Source organism: Sciurus carolinensis, chromosome 13 (genome assembly GCF_902686445.1).
Source record: "Sciurus carolinensis chromosome 13, mSciCar1.2, whole genome shotgun sequence".
NCBI classification, from domain to species: Eukaryota; Metazoa; Chordata; class Mammalia; order Rodentia; family Sciuridae; genus Sciurus; species Sciurus carolinensis.
The window spans coordinates 12,551,377-12,566,558 of NC_062225.1; the positions used below are offsets into that span (position 1 = coordinate 12,551,377).

The 15,182-nt window shown below is 40.1% G+C and overlaps 1 protein-coding gene across 1 annotated transcript in view; it reads right to left on the reverse strand.

The window, feature by feature from the left end:
* The window catches only part of Slc9a4 (solute carrier family 9 member A4), a 56,379-nt gene that overhangs the window by 8,762 nt on the left and 32,435 nt on the right, over positions 1-15,182 (reverse strand). The window contains exons 5-9 of the mRNA XM_047523314.1: positions 13,866-14,068; positions 12,956-13,042; positions 9,792-9,862; positions 7,935-8,096; positions 1,804-1,900 (exon numbers count right to left, since the gene is read on the reverse strand). Of these exons, the coding sequence (XP_047379270.1) occupies positions 1,804-1,900; positions 7,935-8,096; positions 9,792-9,862; positions 12,956-13,042; positions 13,866-14,068 (620 nt within the window). The remainder of the gene's footprint in view (positions 1-1,803; positions 1,901-7,934; positions 8,097-9,791; positions 9,863-12,955; positions 13,043-13,865; positions 14,069-15,182) is intronic.

Below are 15,182 nucleotides of genomic sequence, written 5' to 3' on the forward strand. Positions count from 1 at the left end.
ATGAACTCTTCCAAGAGCTGGACAGTGAGGAACACCCCAGTCACCAGGCCTGGACCTATTGCCCAGCCTTGAGGACCTCAGGGGGCTTCTGCATACCCTTTGTGTTGATCAGTAAAAATGTAGCTTGCTCCCTAGACAGAGTAAGGTTGTTCTGGGTTGCATTTCCAGGGTGATTTTCCCTTCAAGAGAACAAAAGGACTGTGCAGAAGAGGAGACTCTCATGACCCTGATAAAGCCAGAGTTAGAAAGTAAAGACAAGAAGGGGTAGAACTGGTGAGTGAGCCTCACCCACCAGAGTACTGAAAGAGAAGGCCAAAAGGAATCTCCCAATTGTAACCACCCTCTGCTTATCAATTATGCTTTCCTCATTGGATCCCCAAGGTGCTCATGTGCGGATCCTGTAAGTGGAAAGCGGTCGGTGTGCTCAATTGGGGAGAATAAGGAAGGAAGACGCCACTTACGTTAGAAGGGAGAACTCCAGAGGCCAGACGGAGGAGGACATTTTAAAAAGAAGGAAGAGGACTTCCTGGGAACCTGCCTCAAGTCAAGAAGAGATGATGGGCAGTGAAACTCTTTAGCTTGGGTTTGAATTTCATGATCTTCGCATCCATTTCTCAATCTTTCCCTGATTCCTTTTCAGGCTGGGCACCAGGTACCTGGTGGTGCCTATGCACACCCTCTGGCTCTCACTAAGAGGAAGTGCTTATCTATTTATCTGAGGCAGGATGTGATAGTCTTACTGAAACGGTTTTGCTTGGAATGACAGGAAAGTAGTGGAATTCAAGCAGCTATTGTTGATGGTGACCTACATTCCCTCAGCCGGGGTGCAGCCCTTCACCAACACAGCCCCCTGATCATGGAAACAGGAGGCTGGAAGACCTTCACTTTTACTGGATTGTAAGTCTGCTTTCATGGAAAGAGTAGGTCAGGAAGTCAGAAGACATGACCTCTGAACTTGGTCTGGGTTTGAGACCTTGCATAAGTCAGACCCTCAACTTCACTAATCTTAGTGTCTTCTACTTGAAAATGAAGAGCTATGATATGATTTTCGATCCAATTAAGGTTATTATCTATGACATACCCATAAAGACAAAGGCCCTCACAATGAGCATATGTGGGTATTACCATCATACCCAAGAATTAGGATGGACAATTAAGTCTTCAAATTTGGAAAATAAAGTAAAATAACCTCTAAATGGATGATGTCAGTGTATCTGATATTTGATTCAGCCAAAACTTCCTAAGAACTGACTCATCCATCAACCCCAGAAATATTCTTGCATGGACTTTGACCTAGTTGCTGACATCTACCACAGTTTTCATACCCATTTCCAAAACTGAAAAATAAGATGCTTAATGCATTTCTTTTTATTCTGGTTTGCAGCATTATTGTTTCAATATTCTGACCTAAATGACTTCAACTTTCTTTTATTGTAGCTCAAACCACTGAGGTAGCTCTGCTGCCCTCAGTGTCCTGGTGCCACCTGTCTGCGGTGTGGTGGAGGAGCTTGACTTCTTATCTGCCTTTGGGGACAGGAAGACCTGCTGGTTCTGGAGAACTCCAGGCTGCAAGGCTGGTGCAGCCTGACCCCTAGAGACAGCAACTGGATTTGCATTTCTTTTCATTCTACAGGTCCCAATTTGCAGCAGAAACCTAACAATTAACTTCCTGTTCTCCAAACTAAGCAGAGAAAACTTGTTCTCAAGTGGTTGCTTTAGAGAGGACATGCAAACAAGAACAGGTTCCTGAAGGAATGATTCCCAGGACAAGCAATAGGGGCGAGGCAGACGACTTATACACACCCTCTGCCGAACTCGGTACAGGTTGTGTGTCAGGATATCTCTCATGGACTCCACATCTTCAGGGGAAAGTCTTTTGATTCCTTGTATCCTCTGGGCCCTGGAAACATCATTAGAGGAAAAGGAATATTATTCTCCCACTTTGGCAAGAGATGCCACAAAAACACCAATGGGCCCTGTACCGGTGATAATCCTAAATTTCAGAACACCTCTTTACATAAGTTTTCCTATTATTGTTTAGAAATTGATTTGAAATGTCAGAGTATATATCTTGAAGCTTCAAAAATCCCTTGTAGCTTTTATGTGGTAATTATTCTAACCCAATTTTAAAGAGGGTTTTAAGGTGACAACCACGTAATTTCCCCCCACCAATCTGTTATGAATTGACATGTTGGTGCAATACAATAAAAATCAATTATTAGAAAATGATACCATAAATGCAACACAAATGTTTTACTGTTAAATTACACAGAAATAAAATGACTCAAAGTTTGACTCTTTGTTAGTTCTGTATTTAATCTGTATTTAATGGACAGGTGACAGACAGTTCACAGACCAACACGGTCCACACAACACATTTTGAGTAGCACTGACCTAAGAAGTATGAAAGCTGCATCCATACGTTTATCTTAGAATTGGACCTTCAGGGATTTTATATTTAACAAAAGGAATCAAACCCTTCACACTATGAAGTTCAGTCAGCTCTTAGATACTGAGCACCATGAACCCCTGGAAGAGTTTAAAATCCAGGTCACGCCCAGGTTAGCAGTCAATGAGCAATTGTCCTCTGAAGATTTCACGTCATGACAACTGCTATGGGAAGAATTCTCATGTGACAAGTGTATTTGATTACAATCTACTAGCAGTAATTTTTCAAAACTTTTTATTACATGAGTAGTATGTATTTACTGTAGAACATCAGAGCAAGGAAGGAAGGAAGGAAAGAAGGAAAGAAAAGAAAGAGCAAGCTAAGTCTTTTTTTTTTTAATATCATCATCTTCCTTCACATCTTACTATGAACACTAATGGGTTATTTGACTCCATGTTTGCTTTTTCTAGCTGCAGCTATATTTAAATACTTAAGTGTACCGATGGCTTTAATATCTGCTTACATGCACTTCTAGGATAATTGATCACAGAGATGAGTAATTATTAGTTCCTATACAGGTCACATTTAGGTATTTTCCCCCAAAATTAGGTCATAAATCATAAGGACATTTAAAAAGTAACAAGTAGATTTTAAAGGACTTGGATACCGGACATCACATGATGCCAAGATTTTATTTAGCCATGCTATCTGTAGACTGATTAATGCCCTTTCTACAGAATTATTGAAATCAGAGGTTCCCTATCTTAAGATAGAGAAAAATCTGAAGCTGCAAATGTCACCTCTGTTGATATTCAGTTACCAGCCTTGGTGATCTAAACATTATTATCAAGGCATTTGAACCCTACTGTGTAAATGTCCTTCAAATAAAATTTATTTTGACTTAGGTACACCTACACGCCCTCACAATCTGAACACATTCCTTCGTTATGGTGGGTGTAATGTATGGCTAAACAGAAACACCAGTTAGTCAAACAGTTCCATTTTCTACATTCATAATAAAACAAACAGATAGAAAAAAAAAAACTGATAAAGGAAATGGTAAAATGAAACTTAATGCAGCAATAGATCTATGCTGGCACTTTCCCCGGTTCATAATTGACCACTTTGGGAAGGACCAGACTTAATTAAACTGGTTCAGGCTGAGGGCTGGAATGAGTAATTAGGGTGTCTCCAAGGTACAGCCTCTCCCTGATCCACACTGAGAAGATGCAGCAGCAAACAGAGGTGTGGCCAACTCCAGTGGGGTGATGCCCAGAGGTTTTTGAAGTTTTTAATGCCACTTTGTTAGCAAAATCATTCCTGAAATGCTCAAATTACAAGCACAGAAAAGATAGACTCCTTAGAAAAACTGAGTAAGCAATGATTCAAATGATTCAAATGACCAACTCCAAGACTCTTGACCTTGGAACATTCATTTGTTATCCATAAAGGAAATCCCCTTCACCTTAAATAAAAGTTCTGTGGTAATTTCATGGTCACTAAAACCAAACTAGGAAAATCTGCATCCAGATGTGTTTGGAAGCAAGTTTCACTTTTTTTTTTTTTTTTTTTTTTTTGGTGGCCCTGGGGATTGAACCACATCAAGTGCTCTACCACTAACTTATATACCCAGCCCAACTAACTCTTTTTTTCTTTTCTTTTTTTTTCTAATGCCATTGTAATGTAAAAGGTGGCTTCAATTCAACTATGGAATCTAGAAGATGTCATACCCATTGCCCAGGATGAATTCCCAAAGATCAAATATAATGTCCTGATTTGTTTAGAAAAATACATGAATCTTTAATAGTGTAGGCCTGAAGTCCATGGGAACAGTGTGGTTGGAAGCCCCGCCCACCACACACTGCCACTGCCCATCAGCTTCTCTGTATGCCTGTCTACCTTGAGTCTTTTGTTTTTCTTGAGTCTTTTATGGAGGTCACCCAGGTGTCCACTAGCATTTAGAATGAATGAATCATGGGTGAGAAGATGACTTTACTCCTTGTAATACCACTTTTGATTACGGGAGTGAAATATCACATCAGAATCTATATCCCAGAATTGCCACAAGAATTCAGAAACGGTGAACCCTTTCAATGTGTGAGCAGTTAAAAAGTTCTTAAACTACAGTGAAACTATTTTATGCTTTAAAAATAGATGACATGTTAAAATTACTTGGGAGTTTTAAAGCATAATACTTGGAGACTGTATAGTTATAGTCCATTATGGCAATAAATTTATAAATATTTTAATGCCTCTATGGCATCAATCAAAATATTTTTAAAGCTGCCACATTTTTAATCATTTTGAGCTTCTGTCCTCTAGGAATTTCAAATAACTTATCACTCATGGGTGAGATGAGTTACTTCATACTCAAAATAATAATGAAATAATTAATTTGAAATAATAATGAAAGTATGCACCTATTCCATAGAGTGGGTTTGATGTTTAAACAACGTAACAGCAACGGGATTTCGTGGAATCAGCACCATCTGAAATGTCCTGCAGACAACCCTGTCGGTAGCCTTCTCCTGAAGATCACAGAATTTGGAAATCTAAACCTTTGGTAGAACAATTGCTTAATCTTCTAAAGAAAAAAATATATGTGCATTTTGTTGTTATCATCTCATACAGATTCCTAAAAAGCGAGCTGAGTACACACTTCTTTTTCCTATTATTGTATGAAGGTTTGTTTATTAAGAAATTAGCCACTTTGATCTCAGGAGAGGAATTCCTTTTTGCTTGATGTCCTACAGATTTCTGATGAGATCAAATAAATGCAATTTAAATACTAAACCTGCATTAAATATCAGCTTTGAAAATTCCCCTCTCACCCAAGTTAATTAACTCGTTGGGGATATAGTAGGACAGAAACATTTCATACCTGTGTAAGACTCTCTTACTAATCTTGAATCAACATCTGAAGAAATAATTGAACCAGGGGAATGGGGTTGGGAGGGGACTCCAAATAAAGCTGGTTTAAAGTCCCCTTGAATGTGGAGCAGTGGCTTATGGCCAATGTAACACAGAGATTCAAAATACGTTTTAGCACATGATAGCCTGATTCTCATTTGAGATAAGTACCCCTACATTCCTAGACCCAGTGCTCATATAAATGGAGAGCAAGCAACAGAGTAAGCCACTAATGGCCCAGCTGCCTGGAGCTAGCTGCCCAGCCTTCCTCCACTGCTGCATTAACTCCACTTCATCCTTCAGTGAGCAGGTCACATGCCAGGAGACCAGCATGCTCACCTCTCCTCTCACATACTGACATAGCTCCCTATAGTCGTGATAGCATATTATGCAATTAAAAAAAAAATTAATATCATGACCCTGCTAGACTATGATGTTCCCAACAGCAGGATCTAAGTCTGCTTTCACCATGCATGGTACACACTAGGTGCCTAATGAGCACCACCGGAGCTCAGGTACAAAATGTAAAGAGGAACCAGTCATTCAGTAAGGTTTCAATGTGGTATTTTAGAAAATGCAAAAAAAAAAAAAAATCTTGGATGAATAAATTATCAACATTATAAATGCAAACAGGATCAGAGTTCCTTATTTTTTCCTGTTGCCTCTGGCTCCACGCAGGCTCAGTTCACCATTGCCAATAAATGTTTGTTAGCACTTTCCCCTTTTAGTATCAGAAGTTTCCTTAAAGTCATGTAATGAGCAGCGCAAAACAAACAAGCCACAAGAACAATCTCACTGAGAAATAAGGCAGAAAGCTTTCTGTTTATACTGCTATCCTCAGGGAATCAAGTTTAGATTTTTCTCAGGCCGTGTTATAAAGGAAGTGGTGTTTCTGATTCATTAGCAGGTAGGGGAGGAAAGTGTTGTCTGAGGAATCACACTCAAACTTCAGTGAAGGCTTTATGGCTCCCTATTCTTAGCTTTCCTCTCAACTTGCTTTTCTAATGTGAGAATGTCATTGAACTCATGAGCAATGAGTTCATCTGCTGAAGACAGGACAGAGGGGTTAGTGTCCCTTTCTATAAATATATGAAGTGATTAATTTTCCCAATTCATAAATCCTTCCTCGGAAGAAAACTGGACATCTTTGGGAGGTAAATTAATTCTTGGGACGTTGAAGGAGCTCTTGTTAAATATCAGAGAGTTAAAACAACTTTTGAAAACATCTAGCCAACTGTTGGGTCAATTGGTTAGCAGGTGGTCCAAGAGAAACACCTTGTTTCAAAAAACTCATCCTGTAATGATGGGTTTATAAGCAGGGACCACGTTTGCCCACACCCTGTCTCCACGTCAGCTGCCTACCGTTCTCTTTCACTAGGAAGCCAGCCAGCTACCTGCTCCTGTTCCAGGCCAGTCTCACAGTCTCACACTGACCTTTGCCTTAGACACAACTGCAAACGCAGCTTTCTCTTTAAATAGCCCATTGATCATCACACCTCTTTACTACCACCACTCAGCCCTATATGGTTTGGATGAGTGTCCACCCAAAGGCCAGGGTGGTGATAAAAGGAGAGCCCTGGGAACTTTCAAAAGGCAGAGTCTGGTGAGAGGTTTTTAGGTCATTGAGGATGTGGCCTCAAAGGGGTTTGTGGGACCACAGTTTCTTCTTTTCTCTGTTCACTGTTATGAGCTGTGAGCACTCACTTTGACACGCTATGGTCTGTTGCCCTCGCCAGAGGTCCAAACTAACCTCCTGAGCTGTGAGCCAAAATGAACCTCTTTACTTTGTAAGTAACTTGTATCAGGTATTTCACTGTAGTAACACAAAGCTGATAGATACATCCCCTAATCCAGGTTGGCAAATCAGAAAGGCAACTTGTCTTTCCTCATGTGAGAGAGGTAGATAAATGAATTATGGGGAGAAAAACACAATGGTAGGAAGGGCAGAATCAAATGAATGGGATTGAAAGATAGAGACTTCTGGTCAAGAGGGAAAAGAGAAAATTTTATATGCTGCCATTCTAAAAATGTTCTTGCTCCCTCTCAAAGGAAGGTATCATATAACTATAAGGAGGCAAATTTTGCTAGAAAGTAATTTTTCTCAAAAACTAAGTGAAATATATTGAGCCTGGACCAAACCACAAAATGCCAAGATTTCAATCATAGTTTTGTAGTTTGTCCTTACTGATATGGTTTGGGTCAGCATCCCCAAAAACCTGCGTCTTAAAGATTTGTCTCCAGGCCATAGTACCATTAGGAGGTTTGAAACCTTTGAGAAGTGAGGTGTTCAGATCATGGGGGTTATGGCCTTGAAGGGGACACTGGAACCCCAGCCATTACCTCTTCCTCTCTTTCAGGTCTCTACCATGAGGTAAACAATCTGGCCATACTCTGCTGCCATTTTGCCACAGGTCCAAAAGAAATTTAGTCAATCATTCATGGACTGAAACCTCCAAAACCTTTTCTCTTTATAAGCTAAGTTATCTCGGGTACTTGTTACAGTTACAGAAAGCTGACTAACACACTCATCTTTCTGCCTCTTCCCTCTGGTATGACTTTTAAAATGGAACCATGAGTTAGTGCCCCCTAGAACTCTGACAATTAATGCCTAGATCAAAAAACAGATATGACTTACTGATTGGATATGGAAAAAGCTGTAGAACTCAGAATCCCAGTCTCTACCATCTCAATAGCTTGTTTCATTTCCAGCTTCTTGTACAAAGAAACGATGCTTGATTTGGGCAGGTTCTTTCGGATTAGGATTTTCCGTAAATATCTATGATCAAACTTTCTGAACCTAAAAATGAGAAACATTTTGGAAATCTTTAATCTCTATGTGTTGTCCAAGTACACAGTTTTCTTAAAACAAACTGCTACTTAACTTTATGCTGAGAAACATCAGTGCCTGAAATTCATCGCACTGGAACACTTTTTTAAAAAAAGAACAATTCATAGTATTTGTGCATTTTTTAAATAAAGGAAGAATGGCTGGTTGCCCTGAATACATTGAAAATCAACTCAACAAAAAGAAAAGGACAAGCCACAATCAGGGCAAAAAGTGTGCCTAAGAGATGCGGGGGAGGCTTGGCTTCGATTGTAAGAGAAGAAATGAGGGGCCGAGGCTTTTGGACAAGTGTTCCACTCTAATGGCTCCTAAGAGCAGCTGCTGCACTTACAGTAACACTGGCCCATTCAGCCAGAACACATTGAGTTTAAATGGCCCGGTAGTTACAGTAGTTTTGCCCCCATTATGTTGCAGATCATTTTGAATCTTGACAATTAAGGGGGAGGAAGAAAAATCCCACATATGTCCCAACAGTCTGCATGATGGAGACTCTGAAATGGCTAGATATTGATGGCCGCTAACTATTGTGAGTAAGCCCTGGCCGACCCATTCTGAGTGCCTGTGGCGCCTTTGGGGTGGCCCATTTGTTTGGAGTTGACATTTGCAACATTTCCCATCAATTCACATTCGCCGAGTAGTTTGCTGCTTTATTTCTTATTTTATTTTTTATTTTTGGAGGGCAGCATAACTGCCCCAGCTGCTGGCTTATTATCTGGTGATGGGTTTCTTGATCTGGGAGGAAGGTGGACTCCATCAGTTAAGTCCCCTCCAGGTGTGGTGGGCTGACTTCCTGAGCTTGGGGATCTGTTTGGCTCAGACCATGGCACCTCTTGCTCTAACTGGGTCACTGCCTTGATCTTCTAGTTTTCTGCCCTTTTCCACAAGAGGCCATAGTTCCTGTTAGTTCTTTGATCCACTGTGATAAGCTCCCCTGCCTTCATGACCCATCTGACATCCTTTCTGCTGAGCCCACCTTGACCTTCTCCGTCAGGGGCTGCTGTGGTCCCACCCCACTGGCCTCTGCATCTCTTGATATGCTGCGTGGTTCCTTGGTGCTCTCCATATCCTGGCTCACTCCTGCTTCCCTCCTAGCCTCCCAGGCCACATCCTTTGTTTTCCTTACCAACCCCAAATAATCAGGAGTCCTCAGCCCTGTCTTTCATCAGCATCTCCTTTATACACTTAAAATAATCTCACACATGCCCACAACGTTAGCTACCAATGACCCACAACTTAAAAGTCCACAATCTTTCTTCTTAAGACTAAATCTGGAAAAAGAATGAGTTCCTAAGTGTGAGGTATGGCAGAAGAATTTCCACCACCATGGAGGAACTTCTGCCCCAGGATCCCTAATGGTACAGCAGACTCCCTTCACAGCCTCAGGAAGCCAGTCATTCCATGCCTCGGCTGCTTTTATCTGGGGGAATCTTGTCCTTGTTTTAAACTTCAGCTTTTCTAATCTCCATTCATAGGTAGTAGTGATTCAAGCAACCTAAACCCAGTTTACAGCCTCTTCCAGCAGACATCTCATTTCTAGGCTAGACATATCCAAGGGCTTCTTGGATGGAATGGTTCCTTTATCTTCCTGGTCCACTTCCAAATTTCCCAAGGATCCTTTGTCAGGTACTGAAACCATGAGTGCCTTACTTGTCTCTCACTTGGTAGTGGCTCCACTGCCCACACACATCTTCAATTCCAGCCTTCAAGTGATCCATCAGCTGCCAAAGCCAAGACAGAAGAAAATGTCTTTTGGTGAAACGCAAACTCTAAAAGACACACGGGGAAAGCTAACACACTTTGGAAACTGGAGGAGGTTTTAATTTCCTGAAGCATATCCTCTTTCTTCCTCTCTATTCACGTAACAAAAATATGCCAGGCCTTTCATATACGCCAAATGAGTTTCATGTTTGAAAGACTCTGTAGATAAGCTCCTTGATAATTCACTTAGTATGCAATGAAAACAGGGTAACTGGCATTTGCTTTGGATAATACTTACCTAGAATGATCTGGGAAGTTTCTCATTACTGAAAATATGTAGATGCAAAGTCTAATAATTAACTGTTACTTTTAATTCCATTGCCAGAAAAAGAACATACCAGAATCCAATTTATACAGCTTCTCAAAATACAATTCTTCATATATTCTCTTACAATAACATATATTAAGACAATTTACCTATATTTCCCATTTTTTAATCTATGTATTTACACTTCAACATTTCAACATTCAAGTCACTTATACTATATTTGCTTCATCCACAATCATTTACAGAATTTAGGAGAAAATGCAAACTTAAAATAATTACAAATTAATCTCTAAATAATTTAAATTATAAATCACTGGAGTCTACGCTGGTTTCTGACATTTTCTTTTTGAAAAACAAATTAAAATCCTAAATTATTCTTTAAATACTTAATTGACAAACTGCCTGTGGATATGATAACTTTTTTGAGAAAAAAAATAACTGAATAACTGATAAAGGAGTGATATATCCAGGTTCTACAGATTTAGGTGTATTGCCTTATTTCTCAAAGTAATGAATCCAAATAGAGAAAGATACAAAAAAAATCTACAGTCAGGTTAAGGCACTACAAATTTCAAATCACTTTCTGTCACTTTAAATATTTTCAAATGACCTTGAAAATTTTGGTTTGCATTTCCTGGAATTTAAATTACTCTAGTTCCTCAAGTAATTTTTGCTATGAAACTCAGTGTTGATTTAGGAAGATGTCATTTATTTTTCCTCTATAGAATTGTGAACCTTCAGAGACAGAATTGTGGTAGTTATTCAGCCCAATTATCCCCTGAAAGCTTGCATCTCCTGAACAGAAAGCATGTCAAGTGCTCCCAATCACTGCTAGGCACATCCATTGCCCCACAGGGCATAACAACCAAGAAATGATTTCAGAATTTTCTTTAATAAATGGGCTGAAGCATCTCCCTCTCTTTGTGTGTATCTTCCCTACATTAATTCTCAATTCCAGGAGTCATACAGAATGTCATTCTCTTGGCATTGTGTTGAACTCAAACAGGTAGAAACCAGATTGAGTTCATCTTTATCTTTGCCTGAATGGAGTCCCACCAAAAACTTCCACTAAATCACATTTGTAATCTTTGTACTTTCCCCCATTAAATGTCTAAAAAACAACAACAGAGGATCCCATATATTCCTAGGGAAAAATTATTTTAGAAGTAAGACAATTTTGAACATTAGTCACTATGAGAGTTCTTCTAAAGTATAAAATTGAGTAGGCAAGTCCCCAATTATTTAACCAAAACCAAATCTTGATGTTGTTGTGAGTCTGTAGATATGATTAAAGTTCATAACCAATTGTCCTTAAGCAAGGAAGATAATTTGAGATGATTTCAGTGGCTTGATTTGGTCAATTGAGAGGTCTTTACAACACAGTTGAGGTTTCCCAAATGAGATAGTCTGCTTATGGATGACACTTTAGTTCCTGCCACAAATTTTAGCCTTTCCACCTTGGTCTGTCCTATGGATTTGAGCTTGTTAACCTGCTCCTACGAGAGTAACCAATTCCTTGAACAAATCTTTTCATATTTCTCCTACTGGGTCTCCTTTTGTGTTGGACCTTAAGGAAACATCACCAGCTTGAAGTGAAAGGGAGAAAGAAGGAGTAGAATGAAAGAAGACTGTTGGAGCCCACAATCCTATAGGCAAGAAACTGGCCAATGAAACCACTCAGCTGGGAACGTATGCTACCTTTACATAAGGGAAGTATGGTTCAGAGGCTAGAGTGAGAACCAGAGGGTAAAGAATCTAAGAATATTATTTCCAGGCCTTAAAACCAAATAGAATTTGCTCAGAAGGACTTGGCAATTTGCTTGGGATCCATGACTCCATTTTCACTTCCATTTTCCCCCCTATTGAAAAGGAGTGTCAACTCCTATTATCCAGTGACTGTCCTTCCAGTATAATTAGGGAAGAGATAGCTTGTTTTTTGACTGTCACAGGTTGAGGTGAAACTGTGCCTTAAGGTGGATTTTTACCAAGAGTCCCTGATACAGATGATTGAGATGACAATATCTGGGACTTTTGAACTGATGTGATTTAGATAAGATATGGACTTGGAGTTGATGCTGTAATGGATCTAGATTTCCATGGTACTGCAAGAGACTGAATGTATTTTGCAGGTGGAACAGATACGAATTTTAGAGGTACAGAGAGCAAAATGTAGTAGGCAGAATAATGGCCTCCCAAAGATGTTTGTATCTTAATCTTTGAGACCTGTGAATATGTTGGTTTATATGCAAAGGAGAACTTAGATGACCAGTGGACTTAAGGTTGCTAATCCACTGACCTTAAGATAGAGAAAACATTTAGGATTATCCATGCGGGCCCAATGCTATCACAGTGTGGAGGAGGAAGGCAGAAGAACCAGCAGTGCAGCATGAGAGACCTAATCCTGGCTTTGTGGATGGAAGTGGCCACCAGTCAAGGACCACAGAAAGCATCTAGAAGTTGGAAGATGCAAGAAAACAGATTCTCCCCCAGAGCCTCCAGAAAGGAAACATAGCCCCACCACATCTTGACTGCAACCCCTTTCAAACGCCGACATCCATAACACCAAGAAAATACATTCGTGTTATTTAAAGCCATTAAGCTTGTGTTGATTCTCTCCAGCAGCAATAGGAAACTAGTAGGGTCACTTTTAATGGAGGGAGGGAGGAAAGAGGCTCCAAGTCTAGTGACATGTACCCAAGTTTCATCACATCTCTAGAACATTCTCCTAGGCAACAAATGGGAAACATCTTATGAACTCATTAGTTATGATAAAAAGATAACTTACACGGGTATGAAGCTCTTCATTGATGGATTCTTTTTTATTGGTCTTTCTGACATCCAGGTACCTGACCAGAGGACCAATTGTGATGCCCTAGATCATAAACAATGAAATGAAGAGTTGTGCTGAGATGAAGACCATCACTACAGAGAACATATTCATTATGAAAACAATTGCAATGACCCCTTGGTATGTGTTTGTTTTTAACCTTTCCTGAATATGTGCTTCAATGTTTACTTTAGTTCTTAATTCTTTGGGGGGCGGTGGTGAGTAAGAGAAGAATGGAGGAGCTTTGGAGTACGTACAGGAAAATGAGAGTGGGGAGGGGGCAGGGGTATGAAAGGTGGTGGACTGAGACAGACATCGTTACCCTGTGTATATGCATGATTATACCAATGGTGTGAATCTACATCGTGCACAACCATAGAAACGAAAAGTTGTACCACATTTGTGTACAATGAATCAAAATGCAGTCTGTATAAATAAAAAAATAAGAAATAAAAACTTATAAATCATCCCAAAAAAGAAAAATTGATATTATCTGTATTTTCATAAAGAACTTGATTTCATCCCTTAAAATAGCATTTCATTAGTTCATTGAGAGCAGATGCCAACAAAAAGAAAAAAACTTTTGCTCTCTAGTGACAATTGGAATCTCCTTTTCAGAGATATATAGTAGAGTAGCTCTTCGCCTGTGATCCAGGGATATTTTCTTAATGTGTTGTGTTGATGAAAAGGCATCACATTGGAGAATTTAGTGGCCGACCATGAACATGACCTGTACATTCTTGGGAATCTTGTTGGGGTATTGAACAGAGATCTAACCAGATAAATTCCCTTTATCTGTAGTTTTAAAATTAAATACATAGTCCTGAGGAGATCTATTTATTTTTAAACATTGAAGAAATCTACCAACCTGAACAAATGCAGTAAAATATATAACTACTAGCGTGGCAGTGACAAATAGTTTCTTCCTAGGAAAAAGAGACAGAGGAAGCAGAAATGCTAGTGAAAAACTTCCAGCTCCTCGAACACCACTGTAGAAAATTATGCACTGGTCCTTGATGGAGAAGGGAAAAGTCCGAAACTGGTTACTGACATAGAAGAGGGTAAATACGCCTGGAAAGGGGGAGATACATATTAGAGCAGGGGCCGCGAGCGGGTGGGGATCAAGCGCAGGTGAGCTGAGGCTGAGGTCTCCCTGCCTGCCCTCCAACAAGGGAACCTGATTCCAGCACACCCAAGGACGCCCATCCCAAATGGAAGCCTCTGGAAGCCCTTCCCTTGTTGCCTGGTGAGACTGTGGTGCCTCAACTTGGAAGCCTATTCTGGTGACTTCCTGGCATGTGTGCTGTGCACACGTGTGTTTAAAATAATAGAATCTTGATTTTTTTTTTTTTTGCACAAAGTAGTGTTTCTAAGCTATATTCATAAAGATTGCTATGCCTTTCAAACTTAGTTAAAGCAAGGATGTTATTTGGAAAATAAAGATTTTTTTATCTCATATTCTCACTGGGTTCCCAAAAGAGGTCTGGGATTCCAATGTGAGGAAGCTCTCTGCTGTCTAGTGACCAGGGCCTCCAAAGTTGAACTGAATGTTTTATGGCTGGCTCTGCTTGTTTGGGGGTTGAATGCAAATAAGTGAGAAGGCTCCCAAGGGCTGGGGCTGGGGACTCTTTTGCCAGAGTTTCTTACGCTGAAGTTAAAGGTAGGGCAGCGTGGAAGTGTTTTCTACCACACTGATTCTCCCTCCTCACGTGTCCCACAGGACTTAGCCACCACCAATGTGCTGGTTCCTCTTAGAAAAGGTCCCTCCATGAAAGCTGTCACTGATGAAAGGAGAGGCTGCATTTCAGTGGAATGAGTCTCTCCACATACTCATGGACTTCCAACCACACAAACTTTACAGACTTCCCAGCCTCTATTAAGGCACATTGAGTAGTAAAAAAGACAGCAGAATTCAAAGTTTTTCCTTTTGTTTGGTTTATCCTGGTTTTTCTACATGCCAGTCATGTGAACTTGGGCAAACTTCTTAGTCATTTCTTGCCCTCAGAATCCTCATCTGAATTACAGAGATGACAGTCATCCCTTGGTTCCGGGCCCCCCAGGGATACCAAATTCCATGGATGCTCAAGTCCCTCTTATAAAATGGTATGGTACTTGCATATTCTCCTGGATACTTTTAGTCAACTCTAGATCATTTATGATACCTAATAAAATACTATATCAATAG